At 45.9% G+C, this 27,790-nt stretch overlaps 1 protein-coding gene across 10 annotated transcripts in view; it reads right to left on the bottom strand.

The window, feature by feature from the left end:
* The window catches only part of SPATA13 (spermatogenesis associated 13), a 148,250-nt gene that overhangs the window by 21,416 nt on the left and 99,044 nt on the right, over positions 1 to 27,790 (bottom strand). For 4 of the 10 annotated variants that reach the window (XM_035326180.1, XM_035326184.1, XM_035326197.1 and 1 more), the window contains exons 2-4: positions 24,381 to 26,168; positions 11,749 to 12,111; positions 9,275 to 9,419 (exon numbers count right to left, since the gene is read on the bottom strand). In XM_035326180.1, the coding sequence (XP_035182071.1) occupies positions 9,275 to 9,419; positions 11,749 to 12,111; positions 24,381 to 26,168 (2,296 nt within the window). Of the gene's footprint in view, positions 1 to 1,009; positions 1,175 to 9,274; positions 9,420 to 11,748; positions 12,112 to 13,967; positions 14,326 to 24,380; positions 26,169 to 26,447; positions 26,651 to 27,790 lie in introns of those variants that run through there. The other 6 variants (XM_035326202.1, XM_035326212.1, XM_035326192.1 and 3 more) reach the window with 6 other exon arrangements.

Below are 27,790 nucleotides of genomic sequence, written 5' to 3'. Positions count from 1 at the left end.
CCTTGCGGGCCAAGCAGCAGCCCCCTGCCCCTGCCTCTCTGCCCTGCTCCTTGCCCATGCTCTGACTCCGGGCTCCAGAAGCATGAACATGGCAGGGAGATGGCTTTGCTGTGCCCCACGCCGTGCTATGAGCAGGCACGCTGTAGCCTGTCAGTTATTTGTTTTACGGGCAGAACCACTTCCACCCCCCGCCTCGTAGGTGCTTGTACCATTGCTAGCATCTCTGGTCGTCCCAGTAATGACTTGCGGAAGAGATCAAAGCTGACAGCTGCACAAATTAACTAGAAAGATTTTTGTTTTCTTTAAAAGTGGAAAAATAGGCCATAATCTTGATGTAACACAATGCGGCTCCGTTCTACCCCCCAGCATTTTACACAGGCACTCACGTTAATGGCATAATAACCTAACTGGGGAGGGTGCTGAATCCCTAATTAAAAAAAAAAAATGAAAAACTTTTCCCCTAAAGACTCATAAATCTGAGCACTGATAAACTTCTCAAATACATCCCGTAAAACTTCCTGCAACTGCTTTATTAAAAAAAAAAAAAATTGCAAATAAATAATTCATAAAATCGATTTTTCACTTATAAATCAACAACAAAAAAATCATCCCAGTGACTCTTTATACATCTTTCCTGCACCATCAGTGCTGTCTGCTGGTCTGTTCCAGTAATGGTGGCACATCAAAACACCCTGATCCGTTTAGCTCCAGATGAAAAACGAGTGCAGTTTTGGGACCGATTGCTGCTGGTTATTCCCCGCCAAGCCCACATGCCTGCATTGTCTGTGTAGTCACGCTCGAGCGAAAAGCAGCCCCTCGCGCTGTGTCTGTTCCCCTGCCGGCGAGCGGCAGGGACGGGTCACTCTGACGGGATGCAAAACTCACAAAACTTAAAGGGACGATGTGGGACCGACCGTGGTCCCCTGTCACCGGACCACCGCCGCCAAGCCCCCCTCCGTCGCAGCAGACCCCCTCAACCCACAAAACACTCCCAATGCTTCGTACTCACATGTACCCATCTGTAGGCTCTCCAGGCTCCAAAACCTCGCCATCCCACCACGGGCTACCATGCTGCCGCCGCCCGGGGCCCGGCCCTTGGGGCCTGGAGGGGAAGGGTCTCACCTCACCCCCACAGCCACCTCACCTCACCCCGCTGCCCGCTGGAGGCTGGCCTGGAGGGTCCAGGGGGAGCCGGGGGGGACACGGATGGGCTGGGGCTGTCGGAGGCTGCCGGGTGCTGGCAGGGAGGGAGGGCCGGGAAGGCGGCGGGAGGCGGCTCCCCTGCCGTGCCGGGGAGGGCCTTGGGTTGTCGGCAGAGAAGGGCGAGCTCGGTCGGTGCCGGGTGTAGCCACCGCCGCTCAATGGGAACGGCCGGAGGGGCGCGGGGTGTTCCTGGCGTTGCAGCTGCGAGTATCAGCCCATCTCTGTCACGTTACGCCAGCTAAAAGTCCAACAGGGAGCAACAAAGGAGGGTTTTTTTGTTCGGTTTTTGCGTGGCTGTTAAAACTTCTGCCGTGCTGCTAAATGCTGTGTCATTATGTAGGGCACGGGCAGCAGAAATGCCAAGGCTGCGGCAGAGTGTCCCACGGGAGAAAGGGGGGGGGATGGAGGCATTTTATCACCCGAACCGCAAGCAGGGAGTGAGAACAGGGTGCCTGAGCAGCGGGGCTTCAGTGCCCCAGCTCCTTTGCTTGCCCCAGCTCAGCATTTAACCCCCCCAACCTCTGTGCTGCTTCACCCTCATGCGTGGGTGAGCAGATGTGGGAGCTCCGCAGCCCCCAGTACGCCCCATGCTCATAGGGTTTTCCATGAGGCAAGCATGTCACAGCCCTCCAACGACGAGCTGGAAAGCTCCACCACCTTCATGAATCATCCTCCACCTGCACACCATGTCATTGCTCGGCTCAGCTCGTGTTTTATCTGGAGCCTGCCCCCTCCAGCGGGACGCTGGCTGGGCCATTTTCACACACAGCCGTCTCTCAACACCCACTGGCAACCATGTGGCTTCCCACAGCCTCGGAAGGAGGCTGAAAGGCCAAGCATCACACTGCAATGTTAATGCCATCTTCTCACAAAAATCCAGACTATGCTGCCCTTGACCGGGGACCGGGAGGAATTCCTTTCTGAACTGCCCAACTTCCCTATTATTTCTTGCTGCAGGGAGACTTGGTGGATCACACAGTAAAAGTAAGCTACTAAGTATTACAAGATGCTTACTCACATACCCATGCATTCTTCTCAGAATCAGTAAAAACACAACTGAACAAACAGGAACCAGCTAAAGAAACACTCTTGTATGTCACTGTGAAGTGCCGACAATCCTGGGACTTGCAAGTGAAGGCTTCGCACTTCTCAGCAGCCACAACACAAGCCCTCAGCCATGTCAAAACCCTACTTGCAGGGGAAAAAACGGCTGAACCACCATGGGAAAACCAGATCAAAACCCACACCACTATATGAGAAGAGACATTAAAAATTATCTGTGAAAACCAGTCTTGTGGCTTGACTCTCGCAAACTGGAACAGAATGGGTGCATTTGCCCGATGACTCACCCAGCGCGACCGTGGGCCGCTGCCAGGCGGGGAGAGCTGTTCTCCCTCCTCTGCACGCTCACAGCTAGCAATTGTGCAGCCCTAAACGGAGCTGCCACCAAAGTGCTCGTTTGGGGTGAGCTGGTGGAGGGTTCATTTCCTCGCCCCATCAGCTGGGGACAGGCAGCACAGGCAGTCCTTGGCAGTGGCAGCCCAGCTACCGTGCCCAAACGCACGCTGAGAGGGCTCACACAACACTGAAAAGGCTGCAGAGAGCACACACTAAAATACCAAAAGCTAATTCATCACCTCGAGAAAATCTGGTTGTAGATACCCCTCTGGTGACTGATCCCAGCTCAGTGGTTTGCGAACAAGCATGAGAAGTTGAAACACTGCTTTTTGTTTGCCTTAATCAATCTGAGCAGACTGCAGGAAGTACAGAACATATAACAAATCCTAACATCACGTAATAAGCCCTACTTTATTTTTTCCTCAATAATCTAATGAGGCTTTACGTAAGAAAATGCCATGCCCCCATCCCAGGGCAGACCAAAGGTCCCTCCAGCCCCATGTCCTCCCTCTGACAGCAGCCAGCAGCAGATGCCCAGGGAAGAACATAAAACCAGACGAAGCATGTAATGGGGTTTTTCTGCTGTACTTTCCTACAGCCCAGCTATCTGCAGATCAGAGGCAGATTCCTCCTGGGGCAGGTGTGGTATCTCAGTGTTTAATGAGCCGATTTTTTCAAATCACTTTCTGAATTTCTGTAAGCTTTTGGGATCTGAGATATCATGTATGGCAATTAGTTTCATAGTTTAATTTTACAGAATATGAAAACAACCTTTTGTTTTGAACTTGCTATCTGGCAATTTCATTAAGTTCCTACATTACTGGAAACAATAACAATTATCTGTTCATTTTTCCTATGGCAATCAGTGTATAGACATTTTTTCCCCCATTGTTCTTTTTTCCAAGCTGAAGAGCCCAGGCCTAGTTAATCATTCTTCACACAGAGACACTGAATAGATTTTCTTATCCTCTTTGCCTTTCTGTGTCGTCCCTTGTAAGAAATGCCTTATGAGGTGGAAAGGAACGGGTAGATGCCCCCCCCCCCCCACCACACCAACAGCACAATCAGGCTTTCTGTTTTGTTCTCTGTTCCCTTCCTACAAACTCCTGCCCTTCTATTTACTGTTTTGACGGTTACTATGCGCTGAAATGACATTTTAGTTATCTATTACAATTGCAAGAGCTTCTCCTGAAAGGCACCTAGTTCAAAGTCCACTCCGGTAAGCACGCCAGGCTTGTTTTCCTCCATGTGCACTACCTCGCCTTTATCACACCGAATGTCACCTGCCACCAGTGAAAAGAGCTGTGCCTTCCTACTGTGAAATCCTCCTGCAACTGTTCAAGCAGCTTACATTTTCACTGCTGTGAATAATTCAGCCCACAAGCAGAAAACGTAATTTCATTCTGCACCTCCCTCCCTTCCCACATTATCTGCAAAGACACTGAACAGCAGAACAGCAGCTCAGTCCCTCACATCTTCACTCGTGGCCTCTCCCCTTAAGAAAATGAACCACTTTCCTCTTCTCTTAGTGCCATCACTTGGATCCTCCCATGTGAGACGATCTTTCCTCTCATCCCAGGCCTCTATTAAGAGACCACGTCAAAGGCCTTTGGAAGGCCCAAGTAAACTATACCGAGTCTCCCAGTCATACCCTTGCTGATTTTTTCAGAAAACCTAATCAATATATGGGGCACAACTTCCCTCTACATAATGCACATTGACTCTTCTTCATCCTAACGGTCCACCACTGTTGTGGTCACTCTCTGTTATATTATCTAGGTACTAAATACATTATTTTTATATTCTATGTACTATTATGTCAGGCTTACTGGTCTACTGCTCTCTGGCTCCCTCCTGGTACTTCTTTATGAACGGTTATCCCATCGCCACCTTCCCCATGCCTTGGACTGAGGCAATTTTAAGCCATGAATCCCATGTTGGAGACAGTAGTTCTGCAATGTCATTCTTAAATCCCTGAGAAGTTCCGGTTATGGCAATTTGTTACTATGCATTTAGTTACTCTAAAACTTTAACTGACATTTCAGGACAGATCATTATCTAGTTTGCGCTCAGGTTTTATTTCACAATCACTGGCAAGGCCTACAAGCTGTCTGGCAGTCTGCTGGGTTCTCACATTTTTGAAAATGGACTTCATTTTTATACCTTTAGCAAACTATTTCTATTTTCATGTACTTTTACATCAAAATCACTAGTTCATTTTTTCTATTCGGATACAATTCAGCAATCTGAAGGATGCCTGCTTTTTCTTCTCATTGTTTCTTTTCCCCTGTATTTAATGACAGAACTGTTTTCTGGTATTTCTAAATTCTGTTTGAACAAGCGGCATGAATTTGCTCGAAGCATCTAATATGCAGTCCTTGAACACTCTCTATGCTGCCTGCAAGCACTCAACACTTTTGTCTACTCCTTTAAATTCCTTTGCTACACAAGTGCCTTCTCATTTTTAATTCCTTTCCTTCTTTTAAATTAAAATACATACTGTACTGGATTTTTTTACTCTCCTCACTCCTGCAAGGATATTGGTTCAGCGTACATTATGGATTCAGAGGGCAAGTTTCAATACCTGTCTAAATTTGGTCAACAAACTGCACCCCAAATTCTCTGTGTCCTCCAATCAAGGTCAACAAGCTCAGCTGTAGAAGCACTCCACCTTCGCAGAGCACCTCTTGTGTGATTCTGCACACATACCTGAGGAATGATTCCAGAATTGTTTCCCTTCCTGTAGGTTTCCTGGTTAGCTGCATCAACAAGTTATTTATGATACACCTAAAAATGTAGTTCTGTGCCCCATTACAACGCTTAACGCACACAGCAGTGATTTGAGTCTCCTTTTATGACTGCGTTCACTGCCCTTGACACTTCTCAGATTTCCTTAGTTTGTCACATTTACTATCATCATTAGTGTGATCTCAGGTGGTTCATAATTTAATCCCGTTACTATACTTTTTAATATTTCCAGACCATGGATCCTGCACCACTTGCTGATACAGTCAATTTGTTAGCTTTTCTTTAATACATTGGAAACACTCTTTCACTGGCACAACCAGTGCCAGTTATTCCTATAAAACTTGGTAATATGCTCCGCTGGTTATCCTCCTTCGACCACGTTTACAATGTACCTATTATGCTATGTAGCTCCTTTAAAATGTGTATTTCTCTATCTCACTCTTTAAACTTCTACTGCAACTGACAGAGTTTCCGGTTTTTCTAAATCATTTTTGAACAACACTTGTCCAACAGCTCCTGATTATTTTATACAGTTTTGCCAGCTTCTGCCCCATCTTTCGTTGGAGGAAGAAGTGATCATTGACATTACCTCTAAGGATGTGATCTCCCACACTGTGTATTACTTCACCTTGCCAGCTTTCCCATAATTCTTTGTTTAGAATCTACTCTATAATCTTGTGATTTGCATGTCAGCAGCCTGCTTTTGTTTTGGCTTACAAAACAAAGGATCTTTTCATTTCAAATGCTCTTCCGTTCATAAATAATCTAAATCTCCCTCTTTTTTATACCATTTTCTGCAGGAAGGTGCCTGAAGGTACAAAGGCCTCTCTGTCTGACACCGAGCATGGTATCGGCAGCATTTTGGACAACTTCATCATTGGGCTCCTGGTCTTCTAGTTTCTACCCGACAGCTTCAGCTCTGTCTCCAGTGCGTGTCTCCCCAGGTCACCCACCTGCTCACAGAGACCAGCTCCCCTCCATAGTCCTAAGGACTGCCCAGATGCACCAGCTCCTCCCAACAGATTGCTGGGTCCTGTTCGCATCACCAAGCTCAGGTATCTATGCAACTAATGATTCCATCACCCACCAACACAGTTTTTACCTTCTGGAGTCAGTTGACTCCCATCCCTGAAAGGATCAGAGCCATCACCCTCCACTCCAGAGGCTTTTCTGTCCTCAGCAACACTGAGACTGCCTAGCCTGTAGGAATGGATTGTGTGATGCCCTGTAAACTCCTGTCAATGAGCCTTTCTGGCCCCCTGAGCTTTTCAGACACCTTGGCTGCAGAATACAGCAACTAGCCTCCAGCTGCCACTGAAGAAAGGAATAGGTCTCCCATAGGGCCACATCTGTCAGCCCTATGCAGGTACTTGGGTATCCCACACAGTACTGAACACCCGGGGTGGGCAACTGAATCAAGCCCTAGACCACCACTGCTTGTGATGGCAGTTTGACGGTGCAACTCTTATGTAGGTACCCATATTTAGACCAAATTTAGGTGACTTAAACTTGAGCTGAATCCCACTCCTCCTACTTGGAGCTGAGGCTCCAAGAAGTTCACTGATGAATTTAGCCAAATTCAAGTCCCATAGGGAAGTATGTGAAAAAGACAGTTTTAAAGATACTTATTAAAACTTCCTCTCTTGTGATAAATTGGTAACCTCTTTAATATAATTTAAACTTGTAACCCTGTAAGCACAAGACTAGCATTATGAGTCTCAAGTTTCCCTTAGGTGCTGGCTGGTTTTGTCTCCTACAGTATGATGATTTACTGTCTTATAACAGCTGTTTTCTAAAAATTTATATCTCCATTTCTACCTCCCATTGTTATAAAAGTAGCCATACAATATATTAGGCTTTAGCAAGCCACTAAAATAAGATACCACTGGTTTTCAAGGCTTGGGTTTAGAATTTCTCTCTATAATAAAGGGCTTTTGTATTATCAAATTTCACTGTATATGAGCAAACAAAAAACTCTCACATGTTCAAAGACAAGGAAATGCTTGTGAATTTAAGAGAAAAAGGAAAGAGATCAAAATGTGTGACACAGGTCACTTTATTATTTTCTGCTAGAACTGCTTAAAAGATCTCTGCAACTGCCTTAAACTGTGAAGCCCATGATATTCCCCACTTGCCTTCAGGGCTTTGATTTAAAAAGCTTTTCCTGTTCAATGTCTATGTTTATTGTAACAAGTCATGCAAGTAACATCTAGCATAATCAGTACTGCTTTGGCTTCATTGTCTTGAAAAGTGGCTAAAATCTTGCTTTCTGCAATTGTCATCATGATGCTTATATGGAGGAGACTTCCAAAGCTATATACCTGGAAATATAGTACTCTCAGGTAGTTGTCTAGGTTAACTAATTAGTATCATTTCATGTAATTTCCATATACAAAATGGACAGAATACCTAAAAATAAAAAACATAATTCCTACTCTGTGGTATTTAAATAATCTCTTTTTTCTAAACAAGCTCATGGTAAACTTAGTAATATGTGGGTAGCCTTTCTCAATCATGGGTTCTCGACAAGGGTTGCAGAATTAGATGCAGTTCACCTCTATGTCTAATCTAGATCGTTAATTATACTGAGGTACCTAAAGCAAGGACACGCTCCAGACATGGGTTTTAAAGTAGTTCCCAATATTTTCCTACAATATAAATTAAAAGGAAAACACTGATATTGTATATATAATGTATCTCATTGCTATAGGTAGAAATTATGAACTCTTCTTCTTGGAAAGCATGTTCTGAAAAAACACCTGCCTAATATTCATGCTCTATTTTGGGCTGGAAAATGCAGTTTCAAAATATTCTTATATAAATTAATTTGTAGCTGACAGATTTTTTTGAGCAGAATTTGGATATTATTCAACTAAAACTTATCTTAGAACCATATAAGCCAAGTACTGACTAGTAAATATATATATGAATTCAATACAGAAACATTGAAAATGCCGTTTTTTTAGGTAACCTGTCATAGCAAGTCCTCATCCAAACATCTTTACTGATTCTGTGCACAGGGAGGCAGAATGAAGGCTCTCAGCAATGCTTTGTTCACTATTAACAGTGAAGGATCTAAAGTTGGAGGAAAGGATCTTAAAGATCCTAAAGAAAGATCTATTTTACCATTTCTGACACTCATCGAAGAAGCACAAGTAACTGTTCAGATTACGGTCACAGTGAAAGAATAGATATTGCACTAACCCTGGCTCTTCTCATATCATCTGCCAAAAAAATGTTCCACTAATACTAGGTATGACTTTATATTAACTCCAGATAGCATTGCATGCTAACAGTAAACAATTACAGAAAAAGCACACAGGACATATCAGATGCTGATAAGGAGTACTGCTTCCAAAAATGCAATCTTTTCCAAGAATCTGTTAAACCACAGATCTGTTAAAATCTATTAAATCTGGTTAAACCACAATACTGTAATGTACCAGAAACGTGGCTGGGCTACATTTACCCTGAGTGAACAATCGCAGTTGCACACACTTCTCTGAACCAAGTTGTTGAATTATTTAAGGCTTTTCTACCTAGGAAGTTAAGCCAAATGCATGACAACAAAAAATGTAAAATACATGTGGTGTGTCTATGAACACTAGCATGTTACACCTTATTTCCTTCATGTTCCGTTATTATCTGTAGGCAAGTATGTGAACACTGAGAAAGGAAAATACAGGAGCACAAGCAGTATAGTAAACTACAGCAGTGTCACACAGTAGGTGTGAAAAACAAGTTTTACATGAGCACACCAGGATAAGCTACTGATGAGAAAGGTAAAATACTGGGCAACTTAACCATGTACTACTTTGCCAAAGAGTTTGTGTGCACCTTTTCCTAGTCCACAGTGATCTATTTGCTGACCAAGCTGGGATAGGAAGCCGAGACCCAGGGAGCTAAAAGGACTTGCACATCTTACCATTAGATGTTCTCATCTGCCGCCGTCGCCCAACCCGGTCCAGGCCGATGGGGGTACTTTGTGAGAAGGTGAGCGGGCGAAACCTGGCAGAGACGGCTTTGTAGGGGGGCACCTGGTGTGCAGGAACCGGCGGCCGCGTGGCAGGCTGCAAAGAAATAAAGAAAATCAGGTCTCAGTAAGCAACCTACCCCCGCCAGCCCAGCTTGGATGCAAAGAAGAGTCCCTTCAGGTACTCCAGCTAGTTACAGGAGCAGTGAACACTCCTAATTCAAGCACCTGTGATGCCGCTTAAACTCTACATCATGTACCCACCATCATCGTAGTAAATATTTCATAATGTTATAGCTCTCTATTAAATTAAAAACTCTATCATCCTCTCTTACAAAGAGAGGATGGCACGCACTATAATTCTCATCTTGTAATACTCCATCCCTAAACACTCCAGGATTTAACTGGTTTCAGGCTGACATTGTAAACACCCATCTGAATAGTGGAAGAATGACCAACAACTAATTCTACAGCTGGAAGTTGTGTCCATTTCCTGGGATGCTTTCTTTCTTCAAATAAATGTATTGCTTTCAAGTGAAATAAACTTGTTTTACAAGAGCAAAATAATTGTCTAAAGGATCCCCTGCTCTGAAGATCCCAGGACTCACATTAAAAAGAGGTAATACTTAGTTTACTTGTAATTATGTAGAAGACATTTTCTTTTGTCAAAACATTCATTTGCTTAATTATGATTAGAGAATGTACCTATTTGCAAATTGAGTCTGATTTTGTCATCCCTGAACAACTCCACACTGAACAGCAAAACCTCATCATACAAACTTCAGAGAAACACATCTTTAATCTTCCCTTATCTTTCAGTGATTACTGTTCATAGGCCCTTTTATTGAGTAATCTGAAACATCAAGGCTTTTTTTATGACCTGTTGACACTCTGCTAGGAAATCAGTGATTTAGTATTGTTTGAAAACTGTTTTCACACCTAAGCTGCCAGATGAAAACAAAACACAACAAAGAAAGAATTAACATTATGCTTCTAAAATATTCCCTTGGGTATTCAAAGCTGCTAAGAATAAAAATCAGCAAGGTGAAGATCAGTCCTTGAAAGTTCCATATAAAATACTTCTTTCTACACATGTATTCCTGGTTCATTATTCCTGTTTTTGCAATTCAGCTACAAGTTTACTAAAGTCTGCCAAAACCCCCAACACTCATTCATCTCCTCAGTACTCTGCAATATCTCAGGATCCTATCACTAAGTAACAACAAAGAGTAAGTCTGATATATTGCATCAAATAGCTAATAGAAGTAATGCTAATCACTATAGACAAGTAATTGGCTAATTAAACAACAAAGCTATTTAATTCTGGGCAATTAATATTTTATTGGAAGGCTTTAATTCAGACTCCTTCCTTCCTCAGTGCTGTTACTCAGTGGTAGGCCTGGGAAGGCCATCATTTGGCTTGAAAATGTGTCCCTGTTGGGAATGCTCCATAGCTCTGGTCTTGACCACAGCAATTTCTTGTTTGTTGCTTTATTAACTTGAGAACTGCTTTAGGAAGGAGTCCTATGGCATTTCTAGAAGGTGGAGAACACCTTACCAGCACAAAAGCCTTTGAGCCTGAAGCCCTGCAACCTCCTACAGGACAGGGCCATCGCTACCGACAGAACAGTAAGTTTCTCTACACATTGTACCATTTCAAGACTACCTCCATGAAAAAAAAAAAAGGAGTATTTTTATCTTTCAGAAATTTTATATTTCTCTTACCTAAGCCAACAGAGTAGGCAAGTAAGCATATGGGTACTGGTCAAGTGCTAGCTGAACCACTGCCTGTTTTCCTTGGGGCTTCCTACATTCCAGAAGGTCAATTTGGTAGTACACAAGCAGGTATATATGTTCACGTCACCAGTTTTCTTAACTCTTTATTTCATTAATTTCTTAATTTATTACCAATTTTCTTAAGCTACTTCCTTATTACTTTTAAGTACCCTGGACATGCCAATACCAAGATTTTGAACACCACAGCTAACGCCACAGGTTTGGAACAGGCCTGGTTTTGGACATTATGAAATTGCTGACAAGTAATACATTATTATCATATTGTTTGTAGTCCTCTGTTCCTCAGGCCCTACACCCTGCAAGGTGACTAAATACACAGATGTATGACACACAGGTGAGCTCTTATAAACCAGTATGAGAAGTAACGACCATTCCAAGAAAGAAACAAGGATAATTTACAATACAAAAAAATTATCCCAAGTCAGTATCAGGTTTATTCCATGCTGTTTTGCTTTTTAACAAGACAAAGTAATTAGTGACAAGGAAAGCAGAATTGTAAGTATACGAAGTCAGCTTGACAAAAGGGAAGGAAGAAAAGGAAGCATCCATTCTATTTTCTAGGTTGAAGACAGAGACAAGGAAGTGAAAGGGTCTTTTGCAGTCTGCAGAGAGCACATCTCTTATCTTACTTGTGTCAGCAGACCTTCAATTTCTTCTGCTGGACCGCTTCCATAGAAATTGACCCCACCTATTACAGAGATGGGTCTTCTTTTTCTCCCTCTGTGGTAGCCCACTGTATTGCTTTGGATTGCAGACCCAACAGAAGCCAGTCGTGGCTGATTTTCTCCATCCGTGCAGTCTGTCTTCTGTGACTCCACAGCAACTGCATCTTCAGGTATAGAGATACTTCTGATTGACATTTGGCCATAGTCTGAGAGAGGTCTGGGCCGAGACCTTTTTCCAGAGCTCCATCTCCTGGGTGTGACCTTCTGTGTGTCTGTCTTTTCTTCATCCTGGGATGAGGACTTCTTCCAGTGGTCATCAGAAACAACCTTTTTAAACGTGAACAAGTCAAATAAGCCACAGAAATTTCTGATACTTAATCATTTGTGAGTTTTTCATACAGCAGATCAACTTAACATTGCTAAAAAGAAAGTGTTACCACAAATAATAATAATAAATACAACTGACAATTCAGGAAGACAGCAGCTTTGCAAAGGAAAGACATCACATGCTGTTTGTGCTAAGTAAGGTTAACACTACATCATCAGCACCTCTTAGGCAAATAACATCACTAATACCATTAATATCTCACCTATGACTTCTGCAATAGGAAGAGGACATAAAAACATTGCATTCACTAAATCAGGTCTGGCACTCCGTTGTTCATGCACACAAGTAATATGACACATATAACTTCTGTAAAAAAAAAAAAAAATACCTCTACCCAGTGATGCAAGTAAGCAGTGAGGCTCAGTTTGATGGTTTGCAGATGCCAGGTAACTGTAAGCTGATACCACAATAGGCTCCCTCCTCCTACCCACTCCCACACCTTCACTTGTGTCAGATCTAGAGACTGCATGGCCGTGTGTGAATCGGTTGAGCAAGCTGATTCATTCTGGAAGGGAGAAATTAATTTTCTCCCTGATCAGGAAGGTTTTAGTCATACAGAACAGAACCAGTGATATGACACTATAACACAAATATGGGGGAAATTAATCTTTTCAGAGAGGAAGCTTGGAAAATGAGCATGTCATTTGTATTTAGCAGCAAATTTGGCCCTATAGGTTAATGCCTACAGATATCACAATTGTACTAGTACTGCAAATTTGGAAATAAAACAGCCACAACTGAAACACTTATCCAAGGCAACATTTTGAAGGATTTCAGCGTGCTTGGAGTAAAACTGCTGTAAGCTTCTCTAGTAAAACTCCCACAGTTCTTAAGAAGAAATATTGCACATAAGAATTTATATTCACTTTTCACTCAAATTTCCAAATTCTTAGTGTTTCCCTGGCTTTTCCTGGCTTCTTTACAGGGGCTGTTTCTGGGCTGGGTTTGCATGACTGCCTGATGGGGTGAGGTAACTAACTCCAATTCACTGCCAGGCAAGCGAACCCTGCTTTAATTTCTCCTATGAATTACAGACTAATTCTGACTTTTTGTAAAAAAAACAGCCTACATCTTTATCAAGATAATTTTAGACTGCCCAAGCGCATTTATGACAATATTCAAAGCTAATAAACATTCCAAAAGGAGAGGCTACATTTTGATTACCTCTGGCCACAGTTTGTTCCTCTGTTTTAGACCAAATGAAAACATTTCAGGTGCTGCATTGTCAAAACAGCCATTAGTCCAGAATCAGCCTTTTACAATGAAACCTGTATAGGATGTCTCATCCTCTGTCACCTTCTGCTCCACATACCATTTTTACCCAGGCCAGTACAACTCCAGTTAGCCTGATGCGCCTGACAGAGTGGGCAGATTTTGCTTTTTATTTGAAAGGCAGATTAAGAGAAATTTCACTGTATGAAACCACTTTAACTAGCAGGCAGAGTTAATAAATAGTCAGCATTTTAACACGATTACTGCAATGGAGGTATGAAAAATGATCCAGATCCTTTGTTCTACGTTAAGTTCCTCCACTTACAACATGAAATTTCCTCTGAATAGAGCACTTGCACCTATTTGAACTCTGTGGTGCCACACCTGCCACTCAAGAAAGCTCCAGCTTCTCTGCAGATTTTGGCTCGTGCCTCAGTTTCAGGAGCTGAAGCGATTCAGCAGGAGCGAGCACCTGGCTGGGCACAGCAACACAGCTCCCTTCAGCACAGTGGGTGAAGCTGGCTCTCAAAAGCAGCCCCTCAAGGTCAGAGCAGCAAAAGTACAAGTTAAGCAAGGTTCTTACCTCTGAATCAGACACAGGTAAAGGGTCTCCACACACACACTGACTGAGAATGGAGCTCACTAGTGTCATTTTCTGTTTCTGTTTTTCAAAGACTTCTCTGTAAGAGCCACAAGCGTGAACAGACTCCCTGCGTTACCAGTCAGGCAAAGTTCATCCCATGATCCTGTACTTTTAGACTGAGGGAAGGACACGTCACATGTCGTCTCCTAATCTAAGGCTTTTTACACCCTTATCTTGAGCAATAACATTTGCAGAGAGGACTGTTCTCCTTCTGTAGCACTCCACCTACAGTAGCCTATCCAAATGACAGTGAGATTTGTCTCTGCTGTGCAATAAACAATCCTGAAGGACATGTATTTTTAGGCTTAGACCCCTAACTGCACCAAAGAATAATAAACTAATAATAATCTAATAAAACAGAAAACACAATCCTCTCCTAGCAAAAAAAAATCAGAGGAAATGAGACTGATAACCTCGCGTTGCTCTAAGTGACCTAATCAAGCAAGAGGGACCTGATCAAGAGACGCTGACTACCAGTAATAACAAACCCTGCGTGTAACTCATAGGCTCCTGTACTTAGTCACTGAAGCAAGTTCCACTTGTCACCAGCTTTATACTGATGTACCTCAAATGACCTTCTCCTGATTTATCAAGAGAAATCGGGTTTATGTTCTACAATCTACAGACGTGAGTATAGATACGCATGGCGCTTCATGCAGGACAAAAATCAAAACACCAGGCATTGACTCCAGAATTATAGGTGCCGGTCAAAAATTTCAAGCAATTTCAAGATTCCCAAGAGGTAAAGGTCTAACTAAAGTCGAGCCCACATGGAGTTTTCTGAAATTCACGCCTTCTAATCTAGCTACAGCACAGGATTACCAATGTTAGCACTCAAGATCATTCATCTTGTCTTTTAGGCTGCATCCTCATTCATATGAGACTGCAAACACACAGAGATCTACATATTTATACCAATGCAGATGAATAAATTTAATCCAGACAGCCAAACATCTACAACAATATTAGTTAAACTGTTGTAATTTCAACCTTTTTTCTTTTTCCTGCATCATGCAAGTATGACACTGGACCTACAGGAGGCCTGGGCCATCCTGAAGCATTTGACAGCTGCTTTTAGGTATCGAGGTTCGGCTCCAGGTGCCAGTTCTGGGTTGCTGTTTGAGTGTGCTCCCCAACCTCCTTAGAGCACCCACCAGGATGCCCTCCCAGTGGTTGCAAAGGCAGATTCCCAGGCACCTGCACCACGGAGACCGAGCCCAGCTGGACTGAACCTCTCCTCTTCCTGTCCCGGACTGATTTTCCAGTCCAGGTATAGCAGCTTCAGGGACTCAGTTCTGTTCCTGCTCACCTCGATCTGGCATCGGTACAACTCTGCTGCATTCAGGGGAGCACTGCTGCTGTTGGCATTCCCTGTTACTCATTAATACCAATGTAAGCAAGATCAGCATCAGGTGGTCAGGCACTAAAACCTTAACTTAGCCTTGGTAGTCCGATGAGAGACAGGTTTTGCAATTATTAATTAGACTATGGTGTATATTTTATAAATTTGGCACCAAAAACTGCCTCCAGAGGGAGTGATGCCCAAGGAGAGAAGGATCATTGAATCACAGAATAGTCTAGGTTGGAAGAGACCTCCAAGATCACCGAGTCCAACCTCTGACCTAACACTAACAAGTCCTCCACTAAACCATATCCCTAAGCTCTACATCTAAACGTCTTTTAAAGACCTCCAGGGATGGTGACTCAACCACTTCCCTGGGCAGCCTATTCCAGTGACTAACAATCCGTTCAGTAAAGAAGTTCTTCCTAATATCCAACCTAAGGATGACTTTCCACACCAGAATTAGATCTATCTATGCAGTATTGATAGTAATGTTTATATGTATGCACCTTATACGGATGCAACTTATATTTCTGTAATGGCAAAAATTTGCCAGTACCTGAAATTGCATGGAGGGACTTTGACTGGCACAATTTTATCAATCATGAGTAACGTCCCATACCCGACAGACACACCTGACTGCAGAAAAAGCCCGAACTATAAAACCAACCCAACACATGCCTGCTGCTGGTATACTTGTTGCACTGGCAACAGACAAACAACCCCATGTGAGCTTCTGATTATGTAGTTATGCCAATAAACTCCCCAGTGAGAATAAAATCCCAGCTCTGTAAACACGTCGGTGCCTGGGTAACACAACGGAGGCTCCTTGCCCACCCCCCTGCATTCCTACCATTACATAGTTGGATTTTTTATTTGTATTTTTATGTCCTACCAACACAATTAATGCTTCCTAACTTATACATACCGAAAAGTATAAGGGGACACTTAAATCTCCAGAAATTTGTTTCCCATCTGTCTTCTCCAACTCAATTCCTGCCTTCTTCTGCCTTTTTTTTTTTCCTTAGCTCCAAAAGAAGTTGCATTGCTTCTTGTTTTGGTATCTCTCTATTTTCCTACATAGGGACTCTATTTTTGAGCTGCCTGGCTGAAGTGCAGCCTCCCTAACTCCAGCAGCCCTTTTCTAGTCCACAGAAAACACCAGATCAAATTCTAATAATGCCTGAGAAGTTTCAGCATGCTTGATCACTCTGTATTTTTCAGGAAACACTTGTGATGAATCAGTCCAGTTCTTCTGTAAATGGCAAGGCTTAAAAACAGGTAATGGACTATTTATAGGGAAAAATCACAGCAGTTGTGCTATTTCATGTAGATATCTCTGTGTTTTGATCACATGCTTCCATGTGCATTTAGGAGTCCGTATATAAAATGTATAAACTTATGCTAACGATGACAGCTATATGCCAGTATTATAATTAGTGACTATTAAAGAGCTGACATTTCTGTATAACACAGGAACTGCCACTGTATAACACAGGAAATGCCAAATGCTCCTAACTCAGCAGTAATATTAGAACGGATTTTTCAGTTCATTTAAGCTAGCAACAATGTGAAGGACCAAGTGCTCATGACCTAGTGTTCATAAATAATTTTATCACCTTCACTTAACTGAGTAAAAGTCCAGGCAGAGTGTCTCCACCCAGGTACATGATAAAAGGTAACCTTTGCACTTTTTCTTGTTGCTAAATAGCAGCTGGGGAACACTAGTTGAAGTTCATTTATCATCACTACCAACTGAGGTTAAAAGGTTGTTTTATGCTTCATGGACATGATCAATATAGGCTCTGAAGTGGGGCTGAGTCCTTCTACCTCTAGGCAGGTGTTAAAGGAGCAAAGTCCCTCCCACTGTAAGCAAAGAGCAGGTTTGAGACCACCTGATGGAACTGAACAGGTACAAGTCTATGGGGCCTGATGCCGTGCATCCCTGAGGGAACTGGCTGGTGGAGTTGCCAAGCCTCTCTCCACCATAGTTGAAAAGTCCTGGCAGTCAGGTGAAGTCCCTGGTGACTGGAAAAAGGGAAACACCACTCCCATTTTAAAAAGGGTAGAAAGGAGGACCCATGGAACTACAGACCAGTGAGCCTCACCTCTGTGCCTCGAAAGGTCATGGAACAGATCCTCCTGGAAGCAATGCCAAGGCACATGCAGGGCAAGGAGGTGATCCAACACAGCCAGCAGGGCTTCACCAAGGGCAAATCGTGCCTGACCAATCTGGTGGCCCATGACGGAGTGTCTGCATCAGTCAACAAGGGAAGACCAACTGATGTCATCTACCTGGATTTCTGTAAGGCCTTTCACATGGTCCCACCTGACATCCTGATCTCCAGATTGGAAAGAGATGGATTTGAAAGGTGGGCCATTCAGTGTGTATGGAATTGGCTTGAAGGTCACACCCAGAGAGTGGTGTGGTCAATGGCTCTATGTCCAGGTGGAGGCCAGTGATGAGTGGTGTCCCTCAGGGGTCTGTCATGAGACCGGTGGTGTTTAATATCTTTATCAGTGACATAGACACTGGGGTCAAGTGCAGCCTCGACGAGTCTGCAGATGACACCAAGCTAAGTGGTGCAGTCAATACACCAGAAGGAAAGGATGCCATCCAGAGAGACCTGGACAAGCCTGAAAAGTGGGCCCACATAAACCTAATGAGGTTCAACAAGTCCAAGTGCAAGGTGCTGCACCTGGATCAGGGCAATCCCAGACAGGAGCACAGACTGGGAGAACTCACTGAGAGCCTCCCTGCAGTTAAGGACTTGGGGGTTCTGGTGAATGAAAAGCTCGACACAAGCCAGCAGAGTGTGCCTGCAGCCCAGAAGGCCAACTGTGTCCTGGGCTGCACCAACAGAGGGGTGGGCAGCTGGTGGACGGAGGGGATTGTGCCCCTCTGCTCTGCCCGCGTGAGGCCCCACATGGAGTGCTGTGTCCAGATCTGGGTCTCCCAGCACAAGGGCTGTTAGAGCAGGTCCAAAGGAGGGCAATGAGGATGATCAGAGGGCTGGAGCACCTCTCCTACGGGGACAGTCAGAGAGAGCTGGGGCTGTTCAGCCTGGAGAAGAGGATTCTCTAAGGATACCTCACTGCAGCCTTTCAGTACTTAAAGGGAGCGTATAAAAAAGATGGAGGCAACTTTTTTTTTTCTTCATGGGCAGATAGTGATAGGACAAGGGGGAATGGTTTTAAACTAAAAGAAGGGAGATGTAGATGTTAGAAGGAAAGTCTTTACTTAGAGAGTGGTGAGGACCTGGCACAGGCTGCCCAGAGAAGCTGTGGATGCCCCATCTCTGGAGGTGCTCAAGGCCAAGCTGGATGGGGCTTTGGGCAACCTGGTCTGGTGGGAGGTGTCCCTGCCCATGGCAGGGGGTTGGAACTGGGTGGGCTTTAAGGTCCCTTCCAACCCAAACCATTCTATGATCTATACAGATAAGCCACAGATACCACCCCAAACAAAACTTGACCATATTTCTATTGAATTTTTAATGCTGGTTTACTTCATATAACCTGAGCCTCGAAAGCATGCTTATCGTAATCAAAAAGCCTAATGCTTTCCCTCTGAGCAATGTGATTTACAAAGATTAGCGAGTTCACCTTCGTAACATTCACATTTCACAGATAAGGCACAGACACAAAGCACTTCAGCAATTCAAATCACACAGGAAGCACACAGCTGAGCTGGAAATGACCAGAGGATCTCATGACTGTTCTTCGGCCTGAAGGATTTCCTTCGTCCTCTCCTCTGTCATTTTACCATTTTACTCATTTCGAAAACCAAACGCAGCTGGCAGATTTCTGACTGGCAGAGGGCAGTTTGCAGAGACGTGCATTTGCTTTGCAGAATAATCTCATCAGACATATAAAATGCAAGAGTGGTAAAAACAGAAAACAGTTTTCTGGGGTCTTGATCTGTGGGGATGATGCTCTAGCAGTGTTTCCCCTTTACTTCAGTATATTAAACTAGAAGCAAGTATGTAGCATACAGTAAAGTAGCACTGATATCTTTTGAGTCTTTTCAGAAGATGTACAGGCATTAACAGCCCCTAAATAATCCCTATGTAATTTCTAAATAAAGACTCGGGACATCCCAGAGCATGTAGGAGGACTGAACATCCTAATTTTCCTCTGATTTGGTAAAACAAACAACTTTTTCCAGGCTGTCTGTTGTCTCTGTAACATCCGCTGGCGAACCTCAAAAGCCAGCTGATTTGAAAGTTGAGCTTTCTGCAAACAAAGCGGAACATAAAAAGCTGTGGGCCTTGTACCCATCTCTCCAGGAGGAGGTCCCCTGGTTGCCCTTCTCCCCACCCTTCCCAACCAAAGCCTCATTGTCCTTGACCCAGCCCAAGCCCAAGCCACCAGCAGGTCCCAGGAGCGGACCCAGCCTGCAGCCTGCAGCGGGTGGAGCTGCCTTGGGCGACTCTCCGTCTGCAAACGATTACTTGCTCAAGCGTGGCACGAGGGCGAGGCTGCTGCGGTTGAGCTGGGGCTCGGAGGAGCTGAGCCTGCTGTGCTCCACCTCAGCCCCCTGCGGGGGGGGGGGGGGGGTCAGCTGCACCCCTAGCAGCCCCCAGAAGCCAGCAAAGGGAAGCACAGGTAGCTCGGAGGAAACCCCGTGGCTGCCTTCCTTCAGTTTGGACATCACAGCCTCACGGCATCACAGGATGGCTAAGGTTGGAAGGAACCCCTGGAGGCCCTTGGTGCCACCCCTGCCCAAGCAGGGACACCCAGAGCAGGCTGCCCAGGACCACGTCCAGGCGGCTTTTGGAGATCCCCAAGGAGGAGACCCCACAGCCTCTCTGGGCAGCCTGTGTCAGGACTCTGTCACCCGCCCAGCACAGAAGTGCTGCCTGGTGCTCAGAGGGAGCCTCCTGGAGCTGGGACAGATGTGCAGCACCAACAGGTCAGCACCCTGCTCTGTGCACACACCAAGTTACACGGCCCAGGGTGCCGCTCCACGGCCAGGGTGAGCCACCTGGCTGTGCCTAACCTGACCCAGAACTCAGATTCCTGTCCCCACTGCCTTTTTTCCCCTCTGCCTACCAGAGGATGCAGTGACACATGACTGCGGGCTGCACTGAATGGCAGTCAGCTTTGCTGCAGCGAGTTGGAAGAGCTGCTGCAGTGACAGGAAGGAGGGTGTCCTTTGAGGGCTCCGTGCTCTATCATTTCAGCAATCAGCTCTGCAGTTGGGCTTTGTAGCAAGGCACGGTGGTTTCTGCTTTAGCTCTGCACACAAGTGCTCTTGGAAGTCATCCTCTGAGCAACGTGCAGAGGTATCCTGTCCTGTTTGAGGCAGCTCAGAGAGTTCAGAGCAAATCCAGCGTCACTTGGTCTCATTAAAATCTGCAGATGAGATGCTGCTGAGCACCTCTGATGGTGCTTTGCTGCTGTCCCCGGGCCAGAGTGGCACTAACAATGACACCAGAGTGCTGGGACCTGCTGGGAGCAGTAAACCCAGTTTACGTTCCCACCCATATTTACTTAATCCCTCGCAGTTTAGCAGATTTTCAGTTACACAGATTAAGCTGATTAAGCCACATTCCAAATCGCATGTGGATGACCTGGAGATGAATAAACCCAAGGCCGACAGCTCAGGGAGCTGGGAGCAGCTGACCCAGCCCTGCGGTGCTGGGTGCTTGCAATTCGTAGGAGTTCTTCCAGGACTTTTACCCCCCTGATTAAGCTGTGTGTGCTCAATATTCAGAGCCCAGAGACCCGTAAGGAAACGATGAGAGCAGCAGCTCCAGCCTTGCTGTGTGCTACCTCAGGTCAGCACAGCCAGGTGACCCTGCACAGGGCTGAGCTCAGGGGACCACACGGCGTGGATGAGGCAGGACCTCTGACTGCTGCATGGCACAGATGTAAATGAGTCAACAGATCGATCCTAGAGCATTTAAAGCACAATCTGCAAATAAACTGGGACTCAGCCCTCAGCACAGAATTACATCTTCACTATGACCTATAATAATCTTCACTATAATCACTTAGAGTCATGCAGATAACGCGTGCATTTAAGTAATAACAGGTCTCGTGTACCATGAAGCCAAATGCCAGCAAGGCACCTTACGCAGCAGGTGTTCAAAGAGCTTGGGAAACACTAGGTGATGTCAAATAATTGTTTAGGCAGCCTTAGTGGCTGCCGTGTGCCAGTCCAAAGCAAAGGCTTTAAGGTTTTGCTATTTACACTGACATGGGGCTCTTCTTCAGGAAAGTAAAGTCCAAATGTGAAATGGTACTTAATGCAGGGTGGTTTCTGCATTTGGGCATGCACGGAGATGGACCAAGTTCCACAGACTTCATTTGCAGACTGTAATTGTCTGGACAAGTGGGTAAGGGAATAAAATAGCTTTGCTTCCAGCTATTGCAGCCAGTCCTTAGAAGAGAACATGTTTGAGCCTGGCCCTTTAGTACCTTGCAAGCTTTGTAGTGAAATATGTCTCCAAGCCAGAGATTTTAGTGGCTATACTGTAATACCTACTGGCTTTTACATGAAATTCACATAAAAAAGAAGATGCATGAAACGTGGAATGTATGCAGATTTGTCCGTCGACATGGTGTACTTAAGGTGCAGACAAAGTCTTTAAAGTTTTGGATTTGCCTTGCCCAGCATTATGTCTCCAAGGACTGCTGAGAACGAACCAAGCACTAGACTGTCACAGATACAATTCTCTGGGTGGGTACAGTTCTGTAATGCAGGGATGTGAGGTAAAATTAAAAATGAATTGTAGACAAAAGTTCAAACTCCAGTGACCTCATTGTGTGAGTATGTGGCATTCAGTGAAGAGCCTGCAGGCTGCATAAATTCCAATAAAAAAATACCTGGCATCTTTGGTACCAAGCTACCTCCATTCATGCTAGCAAGGAGGATCAAAAGAGCAATGACACCCTCCAAAGAAATGGCAGGGAGAAACCACACCTCTCTCCCTGTTTTGCACTCATGCTGAGTGCCACAGCTGTAGGGTTGTGTGTAGGATGAGGAGCAGGTCTGGAGAGAAGAGAGGGTAGTGCTTACACCCTTTGCACACTAAGAGGTAGCCCCTGTCCTGCATGGCTCCTGCTTCCAATCTGCAGCTACCACCTCCAAAAATGTTGCTTTTTTTGGATCAGAACAGAAGCCTGAGTGCAGCTGCACCATTTGGGGGGACATGGCTGCTTCGCCATACAGCAGCACACAAACCACTCCACGCAGTGCCCGTGACAGAGGGAGGGGGTTTGGTCCCCTCGTCGAGGCCATGGTGAGCACAGGACCTGTCCCCAACCGTCACTGTCATCTCCATCATCTCCTGAAGGGCTCTATCCTACACCAGCTGTGCATCGTGTACACAAACAGAGCTGCTACCAGAGCACGCAGCGTATTTTAGACAACAGAAACACACTCACAAATAACCTAAAATATATTAAAAGATAAAGTTTAAATTGCAGGCTAGATAATAACAGAATGTGGTGTTAAAACTAAAACTGCAGTAACTTTTATCCACCCGATGTACACATTCATTTTAAAACTTCTGAAAGGCAGCACTGGTTTGTGGGGAACCAAGGGGAGGGACGAGCTGAATTTCTTTTGTGTCATGAGCCCAGACCACCACTAGATGGTAGTTGAGGAGCATTGATTTTTCTTCCCGTTTCGTTCCTGAGAAACACCGCTGACACATTAACCACCAGGGCTTCTCACCTCTTTGGCAGTGAAAGCATCTCCTTGCCTACACCCTTATGCGAGAGCTTTGAAAGATGGGTGGGTGGCTGTGGCAACCCTGGGACTCTGCGGTGGGGAATGATCCCAGAGCCCCAGTGTTTGTAGGTGCTGGGCTAATTTTCCAACCTCACCATAGCTGCAGACAATAAACAACCTTGGTCTTCTCCAGTAGAATGGCAACACTGATGAGAATGGCAATAACTATCAACTCCACTTGGTTTGTAAAAACCATGCCAGGCTTTTACAGGCACATGGCTTCACAGGCATTATAAGACTACCTAGCATGAGGGGCTGGAGCGTGTACAGCTGCAACAATTACCTTTGTTTCTCTCAGACCTAAGGCGTACGACACTTTTATTCAAATAGAGGTGGCCTGAAAGCTACAGCAGTTTAATTCTGTAACTGGTTTTCACGCAGACCCAGAGGGATCCTTGCCCTGGTATACCTCTGCGAGCTGCCTCACCCCAGGCAGCCCAAAGCCGTGCTGCTGCACATGGCAGGGGCTGAGCCGTGCCATTTCCAGGATGCGTGTGACTGCTCTTCACTGACACTGCCAAACCATCGGCACCGCTCCAGCAGCAGTGTTCATACTGCCTCTCATCCATGGGGCTTCAGGTTTATTGCTGCATTTACTTCAGGGGTGCAGCAGCGCAGCTACCCTTCTGCTGGGGGTAGGTACAATGACATCCTGGTGGCTTCTCCAACACTTGAGCAGCAACACGCTCTGCTGTCCGAAATCTGCGGGTGAATATCCAAATAGCCTGCACTCAGCATGGCCACCAATGCACAGTGACAACATCAGCAAGGACTGAATGTTCAAACCCCTACACTGCACCTTTCACAACACACCGCTGTACAAATATCACCCCCTTCTGCAAGGCTTCCACGGGAAAAGTGTTTAACACTGAATCAACACTGCTTCCAAGTGCACCGACTCCTTGGAGACCTTTTGGCTGGGAAGAAATACAGCCAGACCCTGCTCAGGCTAGTAGAATCTGACAAGCCCACATGACAAGCTGGTATAACTGCAGGGTGTAATAAACTGCCCTTGAAAACACATACATGAACAGCTTGGCTGCCAAAACTTTCTTCGATACTAATGTACAAAGGAAAAATAATTTGATGTTAGCTTCCAAAGAGCATACATTTAAGGAAATAATTACTGTCAGCATATTTTAGCAATAACAAGCTGCAATAGTCATTAGCATTCAGGTTATTTTGCATTGTTCGCGTTGTTTTGCATTAATAAAGGCAAAACCTGATGGGTAAATATATAACTTCTAACCGATTTTGCTTTCTTTCTTACCTCTTCCTTTTTTTCTTCTGCACCAGGGGCTAAATTGAGGCTCAGCTGAGAGTGGCTGCTTATGCCACTGTCCTCGTTTCCATCATCGTAGTACACGGTTTGCACGGCATCCTGGAAGCAGACAGGATTCCTGCCCAGCTTCAGCCCGGCGACCTCGCCCCTCTCCTCGCTTTCCATTGAGCTCAGTGACAGCGTGCTGTGATGGTCTGGGCACTGAAAATCCATATTGCACTTGACCTTCTCCACAGTGGGGCTCTGAGGCTTTGGAGCAGTTGGCCTGACAGGAACGTGAGGATTTTCAGCTTCCCATGTAAACTGCTGGGCAGCTTTCGGTTCATCCGAGTCTGTATCAAACACTTCATTGGGAAACGGCCCGATGTCACTCAGAGTCGGTGACAAGCTATCAGATTCTGGGAAACCTGAAGACGTCCTGAGGTTTTTGTCTTCAGCACCAGCTACATTCATTTCAGCCTCTTTATCCTGAGCAGCTGCGGGGCTCTGCAGGCAAGGTGTTCCTGGTGAGGAAGAGTCTGGACTAGATATCGAGGAGGTGCATCTCTTTCTGTCATGATCAGTGCTACTGGAAACCCTGCGGGAGTAGTCATCGTGCAGTCTGCTGTTCGACCTCGTTCTCTGGGACTGCTCGCTGGGAGAAGGAGCTGCGCTTTTAGAGCCATCCTTCTTCCACGCGACATCTGCAACGTTGCTGACAAGCTTCAAAACTCGGTCAAAATCCTTTGCCCTGATGGGGCTCTTCCATCGCTTGGATCTCCTCTCGGGGTTCACGCTGGTTTTGTCCGAGTCAGCAGAAGTAGCGCTCGCAGCCCTTGCTGGCATTTGTTTTTCATTTGCAGCCTTGAGGTCGGTCAGGTTTGAGGTCGACTTCCGTTTGAACGAGCTTTTCTTCAGAAAGTTTAAATTATCCGAACTTTTGCTTCTTCGATAAACGATCCTGTTGTTTTCAGAGTCTTTCACTAAAATCTCACAGATCTTTGGCTCCGCGAGGACGGGAGACGTTGTCCTCGTGCCGTTGTGATGGCTCTGGGTCTTCTCTGCGTCGAGCAAGTTTATGCGGCCGGCGCCGTAAGCCCGCCTGATGCTGCGTGAGCGGTGAGTGTTCCTCAGGAAAGACTCGTCGCTCTCCTCCGCGTCAGAGCAGTCAGAAGCCAAACCGTCCACTGTGCTCTGCAGATCCTGTAAAGGTCCCGAATAGGAGTACCTGTTAGTCTGAACTCTCACCACTGCCCCATTTGAAATGTTCTTGCCTACACTGTTCTCGTTTACGATATCTGAGTTTTCCCTTGCTTGAATCCCTTGGAGAACGGACGATTTCAGCTTCTTGAAAGACCCCATTTTCCTGATGGAAGACAGAGCATTCCACGTGGAAGAGTTGCCCATCAAAATCAGAGACCGAGGCCTGTCGGAGCTGGAATTCGCCCGTTTCCGAGGGGTGGAGAAAAAGCGCATGATTTTGGAAGGGCTGAGTTTCTCGTCTTGTATTTCCTCTTCGAGACCCGTGCCGGTGCTGTACCCCCCATTACGACTGACAGAGGTCGTCAGGTTTGGGGGCTCCTTGTTATCCATCACTATACAGGTGACGGTGGTGCCGCCATTCTGAAATGTGGTCATGCCCTCGATGCTGTACGCATGGAGGTGGAGGCTGGGGCAGCTCAAAGCCACGCTGCTGTCTCCAGCAGCTGGCCTCGCTGCCTGTCCTTCATCTGCTGCACCTTGGCTCCTCTTGCTTCCACGTTCGCCGGGCGAGGTGAGCTCCTCAGGCTGCACTGCCTGCACCAAGAAAGCAAAGGCGCCCGTTAGAGAAATCCCTGTACAAAGTCCCGCACAAAAGGAAGTTTGAACCCCATTGTAAGACCCAAAGGCATACATGAGCTCAGGGAGTTCCTCTCAGCTGAACAAAGGTGTGTTACAGCAGCGAGGAGACGTTAATAACTCCCTCAAAGTACAACTGCATTCGTTAGCAATTTAAGTGACCAGAATAATTTCAATACGTGCTTTTTTTCCTAAAGCTTAATAAGCTAGTGAATTCACTATTATTACCACACCCACCTTAAAACACTAAATGCAATCCCCACACGCACAAAGAGAGAGAAAACCCCGACAACTGCAATCCAGCCTTCCTCCTCGGTGCTAAACACGAGAAGTTTTCATTCAAAAACCATCCCCAGAGAGGACTTGCGGAGATTTTATCCTCCACTTGCTGCTGTGGTGTTCCCTGACCCAATCTGTCCTCGTCCCCCCAGCAGGGAAACCCAAGAGCTCCATCAGAGCACGACGCTGCTCTCCCATAGCCAAACAAGATCCCTAAATATGACAAAAACTTGGATTTGGAAATGACTCTGAGCCCCCCCGCCCTGCCTCAGGGCATCTCCAGGGGGTACACCCTGACCTGGGCTCCTGAGGATCTGAAGAGTGAGCCGTGGAGGTGAAAGCAAGGCCGGGGAATCGTGGGGGACCCCCCTAGCCCCCCAAGGGGTCCTGCCCCGGGGTATGGGGAGGGAACAGCGCCGGAGGGAGCGCTGCAGCCCCGGCCTCGCCTTTGTCTCCGCCGGCCCCAAGTGGCCGCGGGGGCTCGGAGGCAGCGAGGAGGAGGAGGAGGCCCCTGGAAACGGGGAGGGGGGCGAGGAGGGGGGAGGTGGGGACCCGCGGCTGAGCTCCCCCCCTGGTCCCCGCAGCCCTTCCCCCTCGGCAAGGCACAGAAAGCGGCGGCTCCGGGCTGCCTGAAAGGCGCCGTGGGGTTTTTTCATCACCATAAGAATAAGGCGAGCGGCCGGGGCAAAGGAGAGGCAAGCCCTGAAAGAGGCGAGTTTGGGAGGCGGTTGGTCTCTCAAGGCTCGTCCCTCCCGAACAGGACTTCACCAGGACTTTTTCGGGCCGCTGGGGATAAAGGGATTTCCTCGCGTTGCAGCCCCGCATCTCCCCCATCCCCTTCATTCAAAGCGGCCCCGCGGGAGCCCGGCGCGGACAAAGGCACCAAAACCTCGGCCGGCCCTCGCCTGCCTGTACCCCTCGGGTGCACGGGGAAAAAAAATAAAAATAAAAATAAATAAATCGGAAGAAGCAGAAGAAGCCGGCGAAGTTCGTAGGGAAAAGCGGCTTTCTGCACCTGAGCAGGCAGAAGGGGGAGGGAAGCGGAGAGGACGGAGTGAAATGAAAGGAGAAGAAACAGGAGTAAGAATGAGATAAGAAAATAATAAGAGTGCATGGAGAAAAGCTTAAGAGTGGAAGGAGAAAAGAATAAGAATGAAAGGAGAAAAGAATAAGGATGAAAGAAGGAATAATAATAATGAGAATAATAATAATAATCAAATAATAATTAAATTATAATAATTAATTTATAATAATGGAATTATAATAATGAAATGATAGTGATAATTAAATGATAATAATAA

The sequence above is a fragment of the Oxyura jamaicensis genome, chromosome 1, assembly GCF_011077185.1.
Source record: "Oxyura jamaicensis isolate SHBP4307 breed ruddy duck chromosome 1, BPBGC_Ojam_1.0, whole genome shotgun sequence".
Lineage (NCBI taxonomy): Eukaryota > Metazoa > Chordata > Aves > Anseriformes > Anatidae > Oxyura > Oxyura jamaicensis.
Note: the sequence above shows the minus strand (reverse complement) of the source record. Positions and strands in the feature narration are given on the sequence as shown.